A 20,638-nucleotide genomic window follows, 5' to 3' on the forward strand; every position below is an offset into this window, starting at 1 on the left:
TATTATTAGATTGCAGTGCATAAGAAAATACAGGAAAAAGAAACAACTGGGACCTCCTAATCAGCATTTATTATCACACGACGTACCATGTATAGAGCTGTAGGCGGATATGAGGAGATTTTTACCTATTCATGTAAAATACGTGTCAGCCATTATAAAATCTACTATTAACATTTTTTATATTACTATAACTGTCATTCATTATACTTCTACCACCAGACACTAATTGGTTGTCAAGTAAACAAAATATGACTTTGTTGATTATTCACTAGATCTAGGCAATAATTCAACAAAAAATGATGTGTCTTTTTTATTTTTTCCATGATAAGATTGTACACTTTCATGATTGACGTACTTGTCAGCACTTAGGAACAGTGGTTGTATCTGCATCCATGTGGTCATCATGGCCTACAGCTAACATAACAGCCGGAGGAAACACACTGACTAAAATCAGACATGTGCCCTATTAAGACATTGCCTTCCTCCAAACATTGATCTTACAAAGACATGTGGGCTCCTCTCCCATAAATTGATGTTAGATATACTGTTATCAGGGCAACCTTGATTAGTTTGTGGAGTTTTTCCAAATTTACAATGTTGATTTCAAGTGATCAAGGGATGTCAGAGGTGACTACTGAGCAATGATACCAAAGTTTAATCTCTGAACACAAAGTTTACAACAAGATATTTACAATAATCACCAGAATACGCAATACACAAGTGTCCAGTTCATAGTGGATTCTGAATAAAGTGGGATTCATTGTTTCCTACAAGTCCAGATAAAAGGTCGTATTTCTCCCCTAAACATAACAGAGCCATTGGATTTGACAATGTATAATTATCTATTGCCTCGACATTTCCAACCTTGAATGTGGAGAGGTTAGGACAAAGGGAAAGTAGAAACACAGAGGAAAAGAAACATATGGATAGGAAAAATTATAAAGAAAACTTGTTGGATTTTCAAGGCTACATTTTGTGAAATACTACTCCAGCCAGTGTGTGTGTGCGTGTGTGTGTGTGTGTCTGTTTGTGTGCGTGTGTCTGTTTTCACTGCTCCACTGGAATGTGTTCCTCATTAACTTCTCTATGACGTTCCAAATATATTTTGGTAATCTATGTTTCCCTCCTTACCATTAATCTGGGTGTACCTTTGGTGTGTGTTTGTGTGTGTGTAGAGTATACCTCTATATGAATGTGTTTATCTGTGTGCGTGTGCGTGCGTGTGTGCGTGTGTGTGTGTGTGTGTGTGTGTGTGTGTGTGTGTGTGTGTGTGTGTTTCCACCACCTCGCTGGAATGTTTCCCTACATGAAGCCTCTCCCTCATGCTGCTGCTGAGTTATGATGTTTCCATCAGGTGGAGGACTACAGTAGACAGAAAGGCCACCTCCTGCATGTACTGAGAAGGTCCACTTACCCCATAGAACCATCATGAGAGATGGTTTACTCCCTAATAGGTTGCTAAAAATACAATGAGTAAGCATGGTATACGTTTTAAATCAGAATAATGATACCAAAATAGCAACATTGGCTACGCTGATGAGGCCATCTCAGAGTTCAAGTATCTGTGTATTAACTGTATTACAGTAATGAGTTTTGTTCGCGACTGTTTTAATTCTGCTAATCTACACCGATATTATCCTACATCAAAGACACCAAGGCCTTGTACTTGTTGCATTTCTAAGATATGACAGTAATGCTCCGTTTGACACTCTCAGGATAAAATACTTGAAAGAACGAGGGTAAAACTATCATACATGTTATAAGAATACATCTACACGGCTGTAACTGTGCTGCTTTTAGTCTGGATTATATGTTTAACTTCTTCATATTTGTCTGATATTATAGTTTGCAATTTGTTTGTAAAAAATGCTGCTCTTCTGGCAGTAGACTTGTCCGTGTTTGGGATTGATCATATGCTGTAAACACTAACTCTTCTTTGTGAAGGCCCTCGTAGCTAGGTTGGGAAAACATGGGTTGACTAAGCGAGTCGATAACTACCCTCATTTGACTGCGGTTGTTCGGCTTAGTGAAGCCAGATAACGAAAAGATATCCAGCAAAGGTTGAACTTACTTTATAGTATGGGTCTCAGATGTGTGAATGTGTAAATTACTGCCATGCATCATCCTCTTATTATTAATAACTCATATTAACCATGGAGCCTGACAGATTTATTTTCGTAGCCGAGAAACGTAGCAGCTGACAGATAAACGGACCTACACTACAATAGGGCAACCCAAATGGAAGTCAGAGAGAACTGTAAATATTGCTATCACAATGTTATGAATGTAGCCTATATAATATATTTAAAGTGTAAAATTGTTATTTACAACTCTTGCAGTAAAATGTGACTATTGTGATGAGCAGGAAGGGCTTCTGAGAGAAACAGCTGTAAAACTGTGGTTTATTCCTGCTGTGTAAAACAAATGGAGTACATATAATTAATAATAGACACTGTTTTAAAAGCCAGTTCAGTTCAATTGCTCTGTGAAATACTCCTTTTGTCACTATAATAATAGTCCTCAAACACAAACATTATTTCAATGAAAGCTCATGAAAATACAGTTCCAGGAATTTGGTCACTGGAAAACTTGCATCCGTCCCCTGGTTATTGTTTGATCACCCTAAAAAAGGGAAGGGAAGAAGAATATATAGTCAAATGAAGTTATTTTTCTCATGGAGGATAACAGTAATTTATGGTTGCTCACTTTGCTGTCCTTTGCTCTTATACGCAAAATATCTGTAAGAGTCAACAATGTCCCTCTAAACAGTGGCAGTAGCATTAGTTTTAATACATGAACCTAGTTTACCACACGTCTTGAGTGGAGGGACCGGGGTCATTAAGGAAGTAAGACTAGCATATGAAAAGGCCTCTCACTGTTTGTGTGTGTATAAATCAATGTGACACTAACTAAACAGACCCTGCTGGAGAGCAGGGATAATGAACAGAAATGCACTGAAGGCAAACCATGTCTTAATCATGGGACAGATATGATGGAGGGAGGGAAAGAGGCGAGAAGGCAGGTGGAAAATTGCTTGAAAGGGACGCAGAATAGAGGAAGTTAAAAAGGTTAGACGCAGCAGAGCAGAGTCAGATAGTATCTGGTCGTGTTAAATTGAACCTCTTTTAGGGTCAAGAGAGTCTTAAATAATGTTTAAAGTACTTCTGTGTGATTGAAAATTTGAGGTCAGCTGGTCTTATGTGGTAAATCCCTGCCATACTTGTTCTCAGCCTGTTGGTATGTGAAACGTCTTTGGCCTCTGGAGGCCGAGAGAGGACATGAAGATCCATATCAGATCCACATTCAGCCACGGCAAAATTTACTGGCCTTCCAGTCTCTGACTGAAACACGAATATCAGCACAAACAGTTGCATCTGGGGACACAAAAGATTGGGATGGGTCGATGTGAAGTGGAGCACTTGCAAATTTGAGAGTAGCCGTGGGTAATCTGACAAAATTAACACTCCCAAGGGTACCCATTAAGTCAGTGGGTGCAACTATCTGTACAAGAAGACAGGAGGCAGACAGAGGAGTGGCGACTGGGACATTTGGATATGAATGTGGTGCCAGTATTTCACTGCCAATATCCCAGCATGGATAAACACTGACCAAATGGCTCCATGTGACCCTCAGGTCTCTGGCATTTAAAGCGCGCACACACACACATACACACACACACACACACACACACACACACACACACACACACACACACACTTGCAGCAGAAGGAGCAGTCAGAAATTAAATGTTAGAACTATAAACATAAATTTCAGACTGAAGCTTATAAAATAAAGGAAACATTACTGTATGGAAGTAATATAGAATGTAGGGATGGGATATGATTTTTGAATATTCGAATAGTCATTCAAATAAAAAAAATTTAAATAGTATATGCAACTTTTGTCCTTCCTTATTTCCCCTGTTTTTACTGCGGCTGGGTTGTAATGCATTACTCCAGTCAGAAGGTGACAGTAATGCATCTAAAAGCTGTTTGTCATCCACCATTAAACAACAAAAGGAGGAGAAGAACATGTTACTACGAAGCAGCAACCAACAGTGATGTCACCCATTGGTTTGCTGACTGCTGTTATGAAGCCTCGAGTTTGGACATTGGCCCTGGCCATCTTGCAAGTTCGGAGCCGTTTGGAGCAAGAAGTGAACATGTTTGGACGAGCTGGGAGGGGATCTGACTCCATCTAATTGGAAACGTGACAATATTTTGTCCCTTCAACCAAAAGCCGTCACCTGACTGCACCACAGGCCTGTCGGTCAAACATACACGCCCCCCAAAAACACGGCTTTTTGAGGTTTATTTTCGAAATAATGATGGGATTATTTCAGATGGACCACCGGAAAACTAATAAAAAGGAGTGACTTTAGCTAGCACAACCATGACTTTTTTTTTTACAAAATGTACTTACATTTTGACACCTATTTAGCTCCTCCATGAAATTGTATGTTTTTTTGGAGCCAACCTCTGGCGCACTCGGTGGTACTGCAACTGAAGGCACTTCGGCATCGGCCTCATTTTTCAGACCCGGCAGTAACGTGTAGTTTTATATACAGTCTATGGTTACTAAAAGGGCTCCATAGCTTTGCCAGGTAAAACTGTGTAAGATTAGATCCCACGGCACGAACAGGAGAAACATGCAAAGATGACTACAGCCGTCAAAAAGTAAGTGAAGATGATGTGCAGTGCAAACCAGCTTGCACAGTCATTAGAGTGAAGCACCAAGCAAACAGTTCATCCGCAGTTCAATAATCAATGGCCAGTCGAAGTGAGTTTGATGTTGGACTAGTCAAGCTATTCAAAACGCTCTAAAATTAAAGCATCCTGTTTCAGGTCCTCTGACAATACTCAGTGCAAACAGCAAACAAACAGTGCAGGACAAAGAAAACAACAATCTGCTTAGCGAAGAACCATTTATTCTGAAGATGTATTCTAAAATTTGAAGTTAAAACCACACCAGTTCCAAGAGTTTGTGCAAAAATAACTTTTCGAGGAGCAATTTCCTCTGGCAGTAAGCTTCGGGATAGTATGGGGGCTTGAGGGGAAAAAGAAAATGAATTGGGTGAAAGCCAGACCTGCTGCAAGAAGTTTTGGCTCATTGCAGATGGAATTCTTATTTCTGTACGTCAGCAACAGATGTGTCTGGTTATGATTCGGCAACAAAATCCCAGTTATAAACCATGTTAACATAAAGCCAAGGCGAGTAAAAGGATGCCCCTTATCCCAGAGGTCAGAAAGGCATATAGATGAGTGAATGTAAAACTTTCACACAAACATGAAAATGTGATAGAAGTGCATTCCAGGATCTCCTGGAGTTTTCTAGTCAGCCTGTATTTTATTTAAAAGGACCCCTCCAGGTATGTTGAGTCTCCTCCATCACTCAAACGCCATTCCCATTGTATGTGCAAAACTACTATCTCATAAATACACCAAAAACGTTTACTTACAGTTGGAATGTCATTGTTTTAAGAGCAAATTCACACACTTCTGCAAAATTATATGTAAATTTCAAATAATTTTAGATTACCATTCATCTATGCGAGATGATTGTAATATGTTCTTTGTTCCCTCATTATGCATACAGGTTATAGGCAGCATATAAAGTTATATAATAAAACCAAATATTATATCTTTACAGTCTTTGGTGTAGGTGTATGTTAAATACAAAACTTTGCTTTTGAATTGGTTATTTTTAAATAAGTTAGGTGACAAAATCCTCAAACTATAAAAAGATTTCAGCTAAAATGATAAAAACATAGTGCACTATTACATATTTGAGTACAGACTCCAAAATATCCATTATTTTCTCCTTTTCCTCCATACAGCATAATCCCCGGCTTTAATGTGCCTCTCACACATATTTAGACAGAAACACAAACAATGAAGACAAATCCCTTTATCCCTGAGGACAAACTAACACTAAACCTTTCTACGAGTTTTATTCACATTATGAATGTGCACATACACACACAGTCACGTTTCCATCACTTCAGAGGACTTACCACAGCCTTTAGCATACCCTGCACCATCCCTAACCTTAAGACTTCATACGGAAGTCAAATGATTTATGTTATGTGGGATTTGCTTTTCTAACCAAAAGGGAGGCTGGTCCCTTAAATATGACTGTATAAACAGATTTATGTCCCCACAACATAAGTAATACAAGTGAATACATATACACACACACACACACACACACACACACACACACTACATCTCACACTGCATATCAGAAAGTGTGTGGGTGGTGGTTTCCCCATAGGCCCATGGTGACAATGAGTCAAGGAGACAAGGGATGTGCGCGCGCACACACACACACACACACACACACACACACACACACACACACACACACACACACAAGCATAGAAATCATTGGCACAAATAGACATACTGGACATGCACCGAGTCTGCTGCTAAAAGGCATATACTGACATTCCTGCACTTACTCGACACTGGTGTATGCAAAGAACACAGATGGGTAGTGTGGAAGGAGCGGTGACGATAATAACAAGAGAAGGGGGATGAAGATAAATGACGATGACGCCGATTAAAAGGTGGCAACGTGTGTGTGAGCTGCACAGAGAATCTTTTTGTGCCAGAACATGGTGATTCAGACGGGGCCAAAGAGCCAGACAGTCTACGGACACCATTTCCGTGCTGGTTTGATGAACTTTCTGGAAATTTGAATCATTTTTCTCAACTCCAGTCTAAATCCCATTACTAACAACGTTATTTTTTTCAGATCAGATGATAATGATTATTTTTACATCACCATTTGCGGTTGTAAAGTGTGTAAAGACATTATGTGTTGTAACTCGAAAGTTTGAAAAACTTAAAACATTGAAAAGCTTTGGTCTGCTGATGTACAAACACTGCTAACGCCCTTTGTTTATTGGTTATAGTTTTGTATTTTAGTTTCCCTCAGCAAGTAAATATTTTACAAAGAAATTTATTTAGCTGTGACAGCTTTAACCTGCAGGTCTCATGGAATAATAATATTTCAAGGTCAGATTTTCACCAAATTCCATTTTTTACATATTCTTCAAGCTAAGTGTTGCTCAGCCATTAGGTAAATCTGTTTCTGTCTGAAACCGTGGCATATTTTAAGAGCCTTTTGTTGCCACAGATACAGAGGATGCTGTTTTTTGTCCTGATTTTTGGTAGCAGTTTGCCAGTCTTTAACAAAATTCCTTCAAAGAAACAAGAAATCACTCTGGGACACATTAAATATTGGCGTGCTCCCTCAGTGAGGGCAGGCTAATTATTAGAAAAGAAACCTGAGTATAACACAATTCAATTCAACAGTATCACAGTCTACAGCCTCGAAAATGACCATGAAGTAAAAAAAAAAAAAAGAAAAAAAGACTAGCTGTCAGAAACTGAGTATTATAACCTTCATGATTTATTGCAAGGCTGTTTTGGCTCAGTGATAAACATGTAATATTGATGATGCATCAAAAAATGTATCCACCGTTTTACAGCCAAAACAGTAACAACAAAGTAGGCAATTTTAGAGTATATGACATAAGCATGTGTTGACAGTAATTTTTGTCATTATTGGCAGAAGGGGGGGACAAAAGTTCTGCCCGGCAGGTTTAAATAAGAAAAGCATAATTTTCTCAGACAGATTTATTGTTTGTGTCAGAATGGAAATTAACAGTGTAAAATCTAATAACCATGACCCATTAACTATGTGCATTTAGTTTAGTTTTGTTGACGTTAAATCATTTTAATCTGTTTCACCAAGCTGAAGGTGAAAAGTATGAATTTTGCATCAGTTTTATGGCCAAACTCACAGTTTAATCTCCAAATGTATGTGATGACGAGTTTCCTTTGTTTCAGAGCTGTAATGACTTCTGAAGAACTTCTGCAACAGTAACTACAGTTTTCCGATGCAGCATGCCTGCATTCATTCGATAAGATAAATCACAATGCAGTGTTGCCTCCCTTCTGCATCGCTGCACATTGTTGCCTGCTGAGAAATAAAATTGGGGGCTGCCACAATTCCTTTCAGTAAGTGTGATGGAGAGCAATCGAGTGGTGAGCAATCGCTGCCTCTTTCTTTGTGCAGACAGAAGGGGACAAGGCAGAAAGGAAATGTACTGTTTTCGTCCACTTACTTCAGGTTATAAAAATGGTGCTTTATAGCTCCTGTTATTAATGAATGCGTGTGCCCTTTTTCAATGGGCTGAAAAGAATATTCAGCTAGTACTTCACAAACACACACACACACACACAAAGGCACAGACACAAACCATCACGAGTAATAGGTTAATGACACAGCTGTATATTTCTCCAAGAAGTATGATGGCATATACACTTGGACCAAGAAGTAAGCTATGTGCATGTCGCAAACACACAAGTGTGTCCTTAATCACAGTGAGCAATATGTTAGTGACAAAATCCACAGTGGTTGGTGCCCTAATAAGCACAGTATGAATAGATATATGGTCCTTGACAAAATCTAAAAGGCAGAATTCCCAACACTCGTTCTCACATTTTCCAAAACAGCAGCGTTGATTTGGGCTGAAATGATAAAACATGCAAATGCTTGAGAAAGTCAGTTGTAAATTATCATTCCAAATTTCATTACGAATGTCACAACATCAACTGAGGCTTAATGGCAAGAGACATGGGGGCAGTGGTTTGAAAAAAGAGAAGGAGGAGAAGGAGGGAAAGGAATAAGCAGAGAATATGATGAAGACAAATTGGTTTTCAGATGTTTCCTGAATGCTAGCACTAAAGGCCAAATGGCAACAAGTGCCGATTCATTGAGCCAAGTAATCCCAATACATACAAACTATTTACTATTTAACATGCTGTATGGTCTGTTTATGATTTTATATTGTATAAAATAAACTACATGAGCCTAAAGACGTTGATACAAAGGTAAAATAAAAAAATTCTTTATTAAAAAAACAAAAACAGGCATCCGAATGAATGCATGAAAGGATATTCAACATTATGTTTAACAAAATGCCATCAACTGCTGTTGATCACATGGCCTATACTTTTATGAACTCCAAGCTGCTATAATCAATACTTTTACAAACAATCAATCAACTGATGTCGTGTAATACAAAAACGCTGCTTTAGTATTGTTGATCCCCTTGAGAATCAACACATGTTGATATATGTTTTCATGATTTTTTTTTTTCGGTAGTAATTAAACATTTGTATTAATTTGTTCATATTTGGATCTATCTACCTGATTTGACTTGACCAGTGGTCATATATGTCGTTGATAATGGCCTACTGTTGATGACCCTCTGTTAGTCCATACATTTTTAGACAGATGTGATTCTCTCAGTTATGTCATGACTACAAATACAGTGAAAAAAGTAATATTTAATTGTTTAGGTCTTCAACATGAGTGGAATAAAGCACTGCTTACTGAACAGTCATGTTTCTGTTGAAACAAATGTGTTTTTTTTCCTTTAGAGAAAACTATTGAGAGTTTTGGTTTAAAATACTGATCTCTTCTAAATGTTGACAGGGAACCTTTATGTTCACTTACAAATTACCGTTACATCATAATCACCCTTTTTAAAGAGTTATCTTTTTGGAAATTAAAAGCATTAATCTATGTTCATTATTTGTTTGGGCTTTACTAGTGGACAAACAAAAAACACAGTATTCACATTAATAAATAAATATTTTACCTGGCCAATAAACACAAGGGGAATAGAATTTCAAGACACTGCTGCTTTCCTACACCATGTACAACAAAGTAAGGGAAAGTGGCGAGATGACAAGCCTTGCACTTCATCGGTTAAATGCAAACTAACAGCAGTGTAAGTACATGGTACAGTATGTTCTTTACAGTAGCTTAAAGCAACCACCAGGACCTCCCAGTGGAACAAGCGCTTACCTTCCCATCAGCTTGCATGCAAACTTAAAGACCGCTTGAGCTAATTAAACAGTTGGGTTGCAAACACATTGTGTCAACATCAAGCAGTTGTTTCTTGTAAATATCTCACCAGCTCTTAATGAGGAATTGATGACTCCCTTTGTTGATTTACTAAGAGTGGGTATAGATGTAAACCTACAGCTGGGAAAAATAACGTAATTACTGACAATTATGAAATTAAAATGCGCAGTCAAACAATGAAATAAGTCATGCGTGTGTGTTCTGTGTTTCAACATGTAAAAAGGCATGAAACATGTCACCCATAAATGTGCCACAAATGTTCATCCCCTGAAACACAATCTTGGCCAAGATACAGACGTGTTAACACGCACAGAGACATGCACGCACGTACACAGCTCTGAACAATCGTACTCCTTCACCCATCCATAACAGTTAACTTTCTGCTCGGCTGGTTCAGCACAGGGAGACAGCAGAGAGAGATGGAGGGTGCTGAACCGAGTCACGCAGCAGGAGCGAATGAGAGGGGGGAGGAGGAAGACTAGTTACAGACCTCTGAATCACCGCCCACATCACCAAATTCATCAGTGACTCAAAAAGATCTGATGTGGCAGTTTTACTCTTACGTGGCCGCAGCAACCAATCAGAATTGGACAAAAGCAGATGACGCTACAAAGCAAAGTAGTCCCCCAATCATTTTGTTGTATTATAGTTTTAATTATCTGGTTTAAAATAAAAAAGGCAACAAGAAGTCAACTTCCTTGGGCTCAAACATTAATTGTTCACAAAAAAAATAAATGTCTAACTAGATTCATTTTTAATCTGAGAATAGGGGGATGACAGGAAACAAGGGTGGAGAGAGATCAGTGATGACAACCAACCAGAAACAGTGCTGCTGGTCATCCCAATGTACAGCTTTTATGGGGCCTCAAATGATATTGATTTTGCACCTCCTCAAATCTAAGAAAATTAAAAAAAAAAAAAAAAAGACTACAGAAAATTTAAGCATTCATACTACGTTAAAATAAAATGCAAGTAACAAAAGAATAAAGGTGTATGATGGGTTTTTTGCTTTCGGTTTTAGAGGTGCAAGCCGTGGAAGTCAAGTGCAGGTCTGACAAAATAAAACACGTCTGACAACTCTTCTCCGGTACATCATGGTTTATTAAATATTTTCAGCAACCATGCCTTCCCTGCTAGCTTTTAACATGCGACCTAATCTAACCATTTTACTCTATTTCCGGTTCCTTGATGAAAAAGATAGAAACAAACAAACGCAAGAAAATTGGGAGCAGGGATATAATATGGGGGGGGCTGTAGTCCAGTTGGTAGAGTGGGTTGCACACTAATCGGAAGGTTGGTGGTTCAATCCCAGCTCCTACTGTCCACATGCCTAAGTGTCCTTGAGCAAGACACTGAACCCTAAAATTGCTCCCGATGGTGTACCATCGGTGTGTTGTAAGTCGCTTTGGATAAAAGCGTCAGCTAAATGAAATGTAATGTAATATATCTTGGAGGCTTGCAAATATTAGCCAGCTCTTAATGCTACATTAACACACATGCTACATCAAACAGTCAGTTTTTGCATGGTCCTTCTTTTTCGAATGTCTAATTAACCATGGAATAATGGTCATGGAAATATTTCAGGGCACCACAGCATCTCTCGCTGATATCCTGCCAACACAAAAAGTACAGTTTGAAAGGAATGTCTTTGAAAACATTGATTACTACACTCCTCCTGAAATCTAGTCATGGGTACCAAAACAGTTCAAAGGGGCAACATGTGACACATTGCCTAACATTCCCACACAGATGCAGAACATTAGATAACAGCAACACATACACAAAGTAACAGCGCTGTACAAAGACGAACAGACTCTTCAGGCAAATACAATGAGAGTGTTCTTACTCATTTTTCAGGGCTTACTGTTGAACAGGTTGTCATAATATATTCAAATATTTTAATTCGATTTTAGATCCATTTGCTCCGGAATGATATGATTTCTCTTTTGTCTCCCCGTCTGTCTCCCTGTCTCTGCCTCAAGTGAGCAGTTGGCATAAACATGCTGGCTGCAACTGTAACAATAATCACGTCAAGCCCTTCCCTGACGCCCATAAAGATGACTTCAGGGTGAGTCACAGAGACAAGAGGAGAAAAAAACAAATCAATAGCAGACGGGGTACTGGATGGAGTAGTGCAGCAAGATGGATATTTAGGTTGACATTTAAGCTCAGGTAAATAACCTTCTGTGTAGAGCAACCGCTATTTGTTTTTGCCAGGCTGACACCAGTGTGGTAAATGAGGTCTACTTTTTCTGTTTATCCGTCTCTCTCTTTCTATATGCACATGTACATTTCCACTTGATCTGTCCCTCTAGTTTTCTCCAGTATCTTTTCGCCCCCCTGAAAGCATCTGATGGATGTCACAGAGAAGAAGGCATAATATTAATGTGCACTTTTTTCTATTGTTGCCGTAGATAAAAACAGGCTTAAGTATTTATTGTTTCACAGATATATAGGTGGGATGGTCTTCAGTTAGGTGTTGTTTAGCAGTTACATACAGTACATATAGATATGTTTTTGCATGATTTATTCAGCATCTTAAGTTTTGCTGAGGAAAGAGGACTTTTTTCTGTTTTGTTACATTTTTTTCCTCCTCTCCCTTCTTAGTTTCTCACTTTTCTCCAGCCTCACTCTCTCTCCTTAATGTACTTTTTGTGTGAGTGAGAAACAGAGCGGTCATACGCCTCAGCCGGCCATCAAAACATTTACATCATGTGGTGCTTTGGAGTGCAAAAGGGAAAAAAAGACAGACAAGAAAGACAGACAGAAGGAAAGAAAAGAGAGAGCGGTGCCTACAAAAGTAACAAAGACAGGCGTGGAGAGACAGAGGAAAACAGAGAAGGACAGACGACAGAGAGGGAAGAAGTCATACAAAGGAAGAAGCAGACGGGGAGAGTGAAATTTAGGAAAGACACATACAGAGAAGGACAAAGAGAGCGTAAAAGACCGAGACAGGCAGGGAAGGAGACAGAGGAACCAGCGGAATGGCTCAAACAGAGGAGTCACTGTCTGATTGCCAGTAGGTCAGGAGTTCACCAGCCACTAGTCCACAGCACTACCAGACAATGCTATCATGAACGATGGAACTCATAATCAATCACACAAGTTTAGACAAAACACATTTTCATCTTAAACCCCAGGCAGTATGTGTGAAAAAAAAATTACCAGACCTTGAACAGCAAGACGGAGAAAAAGAGGATCATAAGTGTGTAGAGAAAGGTGGAACGTAAGTCTGTATGGAAAGATGTCTTAATAATATTAAGAAACGTGTCTGTGACGCACCATTTTCTCATCTTGTAATGTGAAAATGTTTGAGATTCAAAATATATTCTCTGTGATTCTCTGTATGTGTAACGTCACCTTGTATATTCAAACAATCCAAACCCAGATTCAGAAAAATACTGTATGATTACAGAAATGATCTGTCTAAGCCAGTGATTCCTTCACTGACCTTTTTTTATTTCCAGACCTAAAAGTTATGTAAATGTAAAAAAATCGGAATCACTGGGGATACTAACAAGTTATTCAAATCAAACAACAAAGTATGTTGTTTGTCCACAGCCTCCAAACCACACGCATTAATGTTTTCAAACCTGACGTCAGCAGGATTTGTCTACGCCTTTTGAAACCATTTAATCACTATTAAATGATTATGCTATGGTGAAGGCTTGGTTATGGTTTGGGCACAAATCAGATTTGTTTGGGTTTAGGGAAATATACTCTATATGGTATCATAATATGTGAAGAGGAAATACAAATCTCTCTTCATGGGATAATAAAATAACTGTCTATCCATCCATCTATCCATCAAACAGCATTGAAATGTTATCACTTTTTAAGCTGATATGGCAAACAGTTGCCTATTCACATGTCCAGCACTGATGAAGCAACACCGTCATCCACTTGGACTCATACGTCTGACCACCTGGTAAATTTCAGTCCAGTATTATCTCTGTGTTCAGTCTCTAGCAGCTCCTGGGGGAAATATCTGGATCTTTAACTGCTAATTGCTCCACCATGTTGTCCACCAGCTCGTCCCTAACTGTGTCTGATAGCCTGTGTTCGGTGCTGGGAAAGTAGCGTGCAGTGGGGTTTTAGAGCTGTTCACTGCAAACAGCTTCCGTCTGTGTCTGAAAAACTGTGTTTCAACATTGAAACTGTGAACCTGCAAATCAGAATTTCTTTCTGTTTGTTGAAAACATTCAAATGATAATCTGTGAGAATTTATGCAGTGCTACATTTAGCACAAGAACATATAAAAACATGATTACATAATGTTTTGAGGGCTTGTTTAAAACTAATTCATCAACCTTTTTTCATCACTTCCCCACAGTCTGGCACAGGTGGGGAGACAATTAGGCCAAAAAGAGTGTGTGGCCAGTAATATCCTAATGGATTTCTAGGTGAGGTGATTTTTTTTTTTTTTTTTTTTTTTTTTTTTTTTTTAAGGCAAAAGGGATGATGAGATTCCGGGGCAGTACACAGTGTCTCCCATGACATGGGACAAAATAAAGAGTAGAGCTTAATCTTGTCATCGTACTGGTTACTTTTATACTGTATGTTTTTAGGACTGTAGTGCTATAGTATAGTTACATTCAAGCCATTTAAAAAAAATTGTTTACACAATGCTGATTAAACTTATCAGATAAATCTCTCTTTATTTCACAATATACAGAGTTTTTAAATCTGCTGTGTGGCAAGACATTCCTATCTGCCGAATGAATGTATACTCAGCATGCTATATGAACAAACCAAGTGCAACGGAGACTTATGCCTACTGAGCCGGCTAACTTCCGGTTTAGCCTTATCACTTTAAAACACAGTGAAACTGAGGAACTAGTCACGATGTCAAACTACACAGTACATTCATGGACAAAACGCTCAGAGGATTAAGTGATGAACTAGAATGCGAGGCGACTTGAATGGGGATCAAATTAATTTTTGAACCGCTACAACCATATTCAGTAGGCTCTTTATTCAAATACGACCCACAGGGTTTAAGCACAAACATCTCTGTTAGGGTCAGGGAAATCAGACAGGGATAACGGTTTAAGTTAAACTGATGACTTGAAGTGTGTTCAAGTTATTTAACCTATGTCTGAACGGCAATGGTAAACGCAGTTTATAAAAACTGTCTCAACTTGTGGTTGGAAACGGAAAACGAAAAGTGTTTTCCTGCACCCAGCGTTATGCAATTGTTGTCATCATGGCAATAGTAAACGCAGTCCAGATTCGTGGTTGGAAACAAGAAGCGGACATTTGTCATTATTTATACGACCAGTAAAGAGGTCGCTTAACTTTAAGACATTGCTGTGGGTTGTAATAAGTTGCTTCCACAAAAGGCCTAGGTTCTTTGCAGGTGGACAGTCTTGGATAAAATTATAAAATCCTGTGTCTGAAATAGTTTTTCCAAATGTTATAGGACCAAATGGTTAAAATTTAATAGTGAAACTAGTTCTTTCATGGTGGGTGTGAGACACTCAAAACGTTTTAAAGCAGTGACGTAAGCACATCTGAACAAGATTTTTGTAATTACTCTGGCAGAAGGGGGAGAAAAAAGTTCTGCACCATGTGACACACCTGGTCCTGGTTGTCAACTGTCATTACAGTCTTACTTTTGTCCTTGCTCTTCTAATTGCCATGCCTCCCCCTTTGGAGACGACTGATGAATTTTCCCTTTGGGCTCCTCCTTACTCCATGTATCCCCCCATTCCATCTTTAGCTTTCACTGTCACTCTTACAGCATTATAAGTGAGCAGATAGACCTCAGTGTCTTGCTCAAGGACCATTTATAATGAACTTGGCTGTTAATGGGCTGGACTGGTGGTTAATGCCTGTAATGGGCGTAGAAGGTGTTTTCAGGTCCCTTGATTGAGCCCATATGTTGTGGATTTATGAGTACAAACAAAGCAAAGGGCACTACTGACACTCTTAATGATTTCTAAATGAAGCTATTTTCCTTGTTTTTCTGCTTGCGTTTCCCTCTGTACCCACCCAACCCCCATGAATCTCTCCCGGCTCTGAAATAGGCAATACAATGAGGGAGATATGAGATAAAGAGACACGAGTCTCTACTCTGACTGCTGCTGTGGAGGGAGGAGAGAGTCACTCACACAAGGAGAAGAGAAAGAATAAACAACCATTACATTTACAAATGTAATGTGCGCATATAAAATCACCCTTATGCATGCACACATGGATACAGTATCAAAATATATGCAAACTCTCACAGAGCACAGTTATAGCTGCATAAACATGACAGACACGCATAACATGTTATCTCTTTTCCATCCTAGAAACAACTCATTATGTAGACACAACATACAGGAGCAGATTCATATCTGGACTCATTTCCTTTTCCTCCTATCCCACAACAGAGATTTACTTCTGCCCACCCCATGGATGCAGTGACATGCCTGATTTATCACATTACTTCACATTTGAAACCTTTTTCAGAGACATGTGATATGTTCATAAGGCTATATGCTAATTACTCCTTACACAAATGTAAATGAAAAAAATGAAAAAAGAAACAACACCTCTCATCTTCCACTGCCTAATTTGAACAAAGAAAAGTCACCTTGAGCTCTTGCAGTGAAATCACAGGAGCCTTTTTACCTGCCTTTAATCCATGTATTGCATAACATAGCAAGCCCTCCCTTCACATCTACTATAGTGCCTAACTGCTGCAAAATGAAGAGGTAGACTCAGGGAGAGGGTGGGGGATGGGGCAAAAAATAGAATATAAGATGGGGTTTATACAAAGCACACATGTGACTGTATTGTTTTCTTTACCCTGTGATCATGTTGATTTGAGAAAGTCTGACCTACAGCCTTTGGGGTTCTTCTAGGAATCAGAAGAGAAAATAAACATCAATGGAATCAAATTGTGTAGTGTGTGATGCTGCAATATGTTTGTCAGTTTGTGCTGAGCTTGTGTTGTGTTGTGTTACGTAGACACCCATTTGTTCAATGGGGCTGTGAGCCAAAAAGGGCTAAGAACCACCGGGTTGCATAACACACCTAACACTCCCTGCACATCAGCACAGCCATCTATACCAACGACTGATCCGCACACACACAAACACACACAAATTTCACCTAGGTACAGGGCAGAGATACACGACATCAAAATGGAGGACAAGGGAGTCTGCTGAATGTGATTTTATTCCATTATGTAATCCTCTAACCCAGTGACAAATCACCACAGAGCAGCCCTGTGATACATTTTTGACCCCACTCTTACCACACAATTGTTCAAGCTGTTTTACCATCTTCCTCACTCGAATTTTCTCACCTGCCTTGAATCATTTTTCACTCCACATCTCTGTCTGTCCTCTGTCAGTTTAACCCTTTTACCCCAACTCTTAAATTAATTCTTCTGTCTGTCTGTCTATATCACAGCTCACACTGTTTTTTCCTCTTCTTGTCTTTTTTTCTTTCAACGTCCTACTCTTCTCCCCCAATTCCCCACCAATTTAACCCCATTATGTCTCTTTACCATCATCTTCTCATCCACATTCTTTCCCTTCGCCAGTTTTTTTTCCATCACCTAAATTCTCATCCGACATAACCTCCACATTTTCTTCCAACGCCTCCCAATTCCCCTTTCAGCAAGTCCCAACCCTGCCTTCCCCCCCACTGCACTGACCACCCACAGGCCTTACCAGGTATGAGCTACAGTGAAGCGCCGCCTCTGTCGGATGCTCTTGTTGACCATCAGCTTGCGGAAGAGGCGTGGGGAGCTTCTGGGGGACAGTTTCGGGGACGTGGCGCCCCTCTTCCCTCCCAGCACACCTGGCATCTTGGGGGGCTCCAGCTCCAGGTGCATGTGCTCCTTGAACGTCCGGATGCACGAGTCCATATCAACGCTCAGTTCATTGGAGGACATCCCGGCAGGCTGGGGTTGAGCCCTTATATGGCAGACTCTTATTCTTCTATCAAACTCTGCCAATTTTTAGTCCAAATTCAGTCCCATCAGCTGGTCATTTACAGCTGAGTTTGTCCTCCTCTTGCCTCTTTGCAGACACAGAGAAGTTTTCACTTGGCTGAAATTTTGCAGAAAGATTGAGGCTACCTCACATAAGCATTCACGCAGGAAAAGGCCAGCTCACACATACCTTGTTGTTGCTTTGCCTCTGAGCTTCCTATTCTTCCCGCTTTTACCCGTTCTTCATGGGTTTAGGGATTAGCCAGCCAGCAGTGGTTCCCTCTCCTTCTCTCTTTTCTTTGGCTCATGCCCCGTGCTTTTCTGCTGGTCTTCCGTTCATTAGAGGCTCATAGAGGAGCCTCCTCAGCAGGGTCACACACAGAAGAAGTCCTCTTTTCAACACCGCTTCTCGCCCATCTCTCCCTTGGTCTTGTTGTCTGTAAAGTGTACGCCCCAGTGCCCCCTCCTTCTCCCTGTGTTCCTCTCTGTCACTGCTGGTACCTGCTAAAAGCACACCTCAGTACCAACTCTTTCTCTCAGTCCATCCAGGCAGCTTGATGTTGGAGGATCTCCCTCATGAAACATTCACAAGGGCTGAAAACTGCTCTCTGCCTCCTCCTGTCTTGCTGTCCCTCCATCAACCACTGCTTGACTGACCTCCTCTCTCTGCAAACAACCCCCCTCCTCTCTCAAAGGCACTCCCGGTGTGGCACAGAGTGACTCTCACTATGTCGAGCTTGAAGTCAGATTTCCCTTCACTCGCACAGTCAAGAGCCGTGAGCGAAGCAGAGCACAGCATGCAGGCAAATGCTTCACTTGCTGTTTCATTCAGAATATACACAAGGAGCTCAGAGCAGGCACGCAGCGAACGCAGGCCACGCCCCCCCTGTTGAGGATTGGCTGGTGTTTGTTGTGACGACAAGCGGGCAGGACAGTAACAGGTTGTCAGATTTATTATTTATTTTTGTTTCGCCAGGATTTGTGGTAATGTTTCTGATGATGTTGTGACCTTTAGTGAGGCAGGGCTGGTGAGAGGGGGCCAAGAAAAAAAAAATTTGGACAGGAGATAAAAGCCAACAGCTTAATGGTAATCAGTGAAGAGAAACATACACACTGCTCAAAGGTCAACTGATTCAAATAAACACTCTAACTAAGCAAGTATGCATTTATGCCAGCAAGTAAAAGTCTCTCTGCAGTTAGAAGACAACAGCATATTAACTTACTACACAGTTTATATTCTGTCGCAATCTTGCTCCCATCTTCTCCCTCTGTCACACACAAACACACACTTATACCCGTCCATAATTCTGTCTGAATAGAAGCAATCCAACCATTAGAGTAATACAGTATGTAGTGAAAAAGAAATAATAGATAGATACAGTCATGCTAGAAATATATGCACAAACACAAAGGGGCCACTCTGGGTGGTGAAAAGAAGAGAGAGGCAAAGAGGGGTGATGCCCCAAAGGTAGGAAGACAGAGAAGATGAGAAGAAAATCCAACAGGAACATCAGAAGAGGCAGAATGGCAGCGTGACGAGTGTTGGAAATATGAGCCCTTGCTCATCTGCTCGGTGGACTGATTTGTTTTGGTAGTGAGTCACTGATGATTCTGAGCCATTGAAGCATGGAGAGCTTTCTCGCTAAATTCTTGCCAAGAAACCCTTTGAAAATAGTCTTTCCAATTGTATATGAAGAAGAAAACACTTGTCGTAATGTGAGGCGTCAAAGGAGCCGAGCAAGCTAGAGTGTGTATCATTTGTCAGTGGTTTAAAAATCTGAGAATGATGCGATGGCATTCCTCGGCTCTTTTTTTTTTTTTTCCACTGTCAATTTTCGAATTCACATCACAGTACAAATAATCAAGGTTTTACCAGCAGACAGACCTCTCTAACACCTGACAAAGAATCACACTGAATACAGAATCACAATCTCTGTCTCCTACTGAATAATAAATCTCAGTAGCATCCAAAAACGGTATGTGAACAAGTTGTTAAATTATACAATATCTAAGTTCTGCCCAACCAAAGTCACATTGCTTGAAACAGGCTGTTATAATGATGTTATGCTTAATATGGTCAACTTCACCGGTGTAGCATATTAGTGTGGAAAAATTTGTCGTAATCATAAACAATAAATTCACACGGACATGAATATCTGTGCCACATTCACAAAAATAGTTGTTGTTATTTCAGACGTTTCACTCAGAACCACAACGGTGACAGTTGAGGAAAAATCGGGAGATCACCATCATCGAGATTCAATCTCCGAGGACCACGATGTCTGCACAAAAGTTGAAGATATTTTACTGAATGGCTGTTGAGATATTGCAGTCTGGACCAACATGGCTGATGGCTGACTGTCAGGAAGGTGTCCACGGAGCCACACTAAAAACAATAAACAAATCTATAGATACATTTATGGTTTCAGCTTCTCAAATGTGAGCATTTCCTGCTTGTCTAAACTAAATATCTTCTCTTTTTTTTTTTTTTTTACACAGGTTAAGATTGATTGATTTGATTTCTCTTTGGTTTCTTAGATGATATGATAAGCATTTTTCTCTCATTTCACTGACAGCGAGATATTTCTCAATAATTCATTGAATTAAATAATCAACAAATTAGTAGCAGCCCTGTGGTTCTTCTGCATTGCTGTACCACAATAAATCTCCAGTGTTAGCTTCATACAGATCCATGTAAGATCTGCTGTTTTGCACTGATGGGAACGTTCCCATTTGCAAACAAGCAATTGTCAACTGAGGAGA

At 39.9% G+C, this 20,638-nt stretch overlaps 1 protein-coding gene across 3 annotated transcripts in view; it reads right to left on the reverse strand.

The window, feature by feature from the left end:
* The window catches only part of pde4ba (phosphodiesterase 4B, cAMP-specific a), a 164,175-nt gene that overhangs the window by 102,884 nt on the left and 40,653 nt on the right, over positions 1–20,638 (reverse strand). Inside the window, exon 1 of one of the 3 annotated variants that reach the window (XM_069153190.1) lies at positions 17,613–18,693. The exons of the other annotated variants lie outside the window; for them this stretch is intronic. Within the exon in view, the coding sequence (XP_069009291.1) occupies positions 17,613–17,836 (224 nt within the window). The 5' untranslated portion in view covers positions 17,837–18,693. Of the gene's footprint in view, positions 1–17,612; positions 18,694–20,638 lie in introns of those variants that run through there. 3 annotated transcript variants of the gene reach the window in all.

Source organism: Embiotoca jacksoni, unplaced genomic scaffold (genome assembly GCF_022577435.1).
Source record: "Embiotoca jacksoni isolate LCO1_2020_lvr unplaced genomic scaffold, fEmbJac1.0.p SCAF_19, whole genome shotgun sequence".
In the NCBI taxonomy this organism is placed as follows: domain Eukaryota; kingdom Metazoa; phylum Chordata; class Actinopteri; family Embiotocidae; genus Embiotoca; species Embiotoca jacksoni.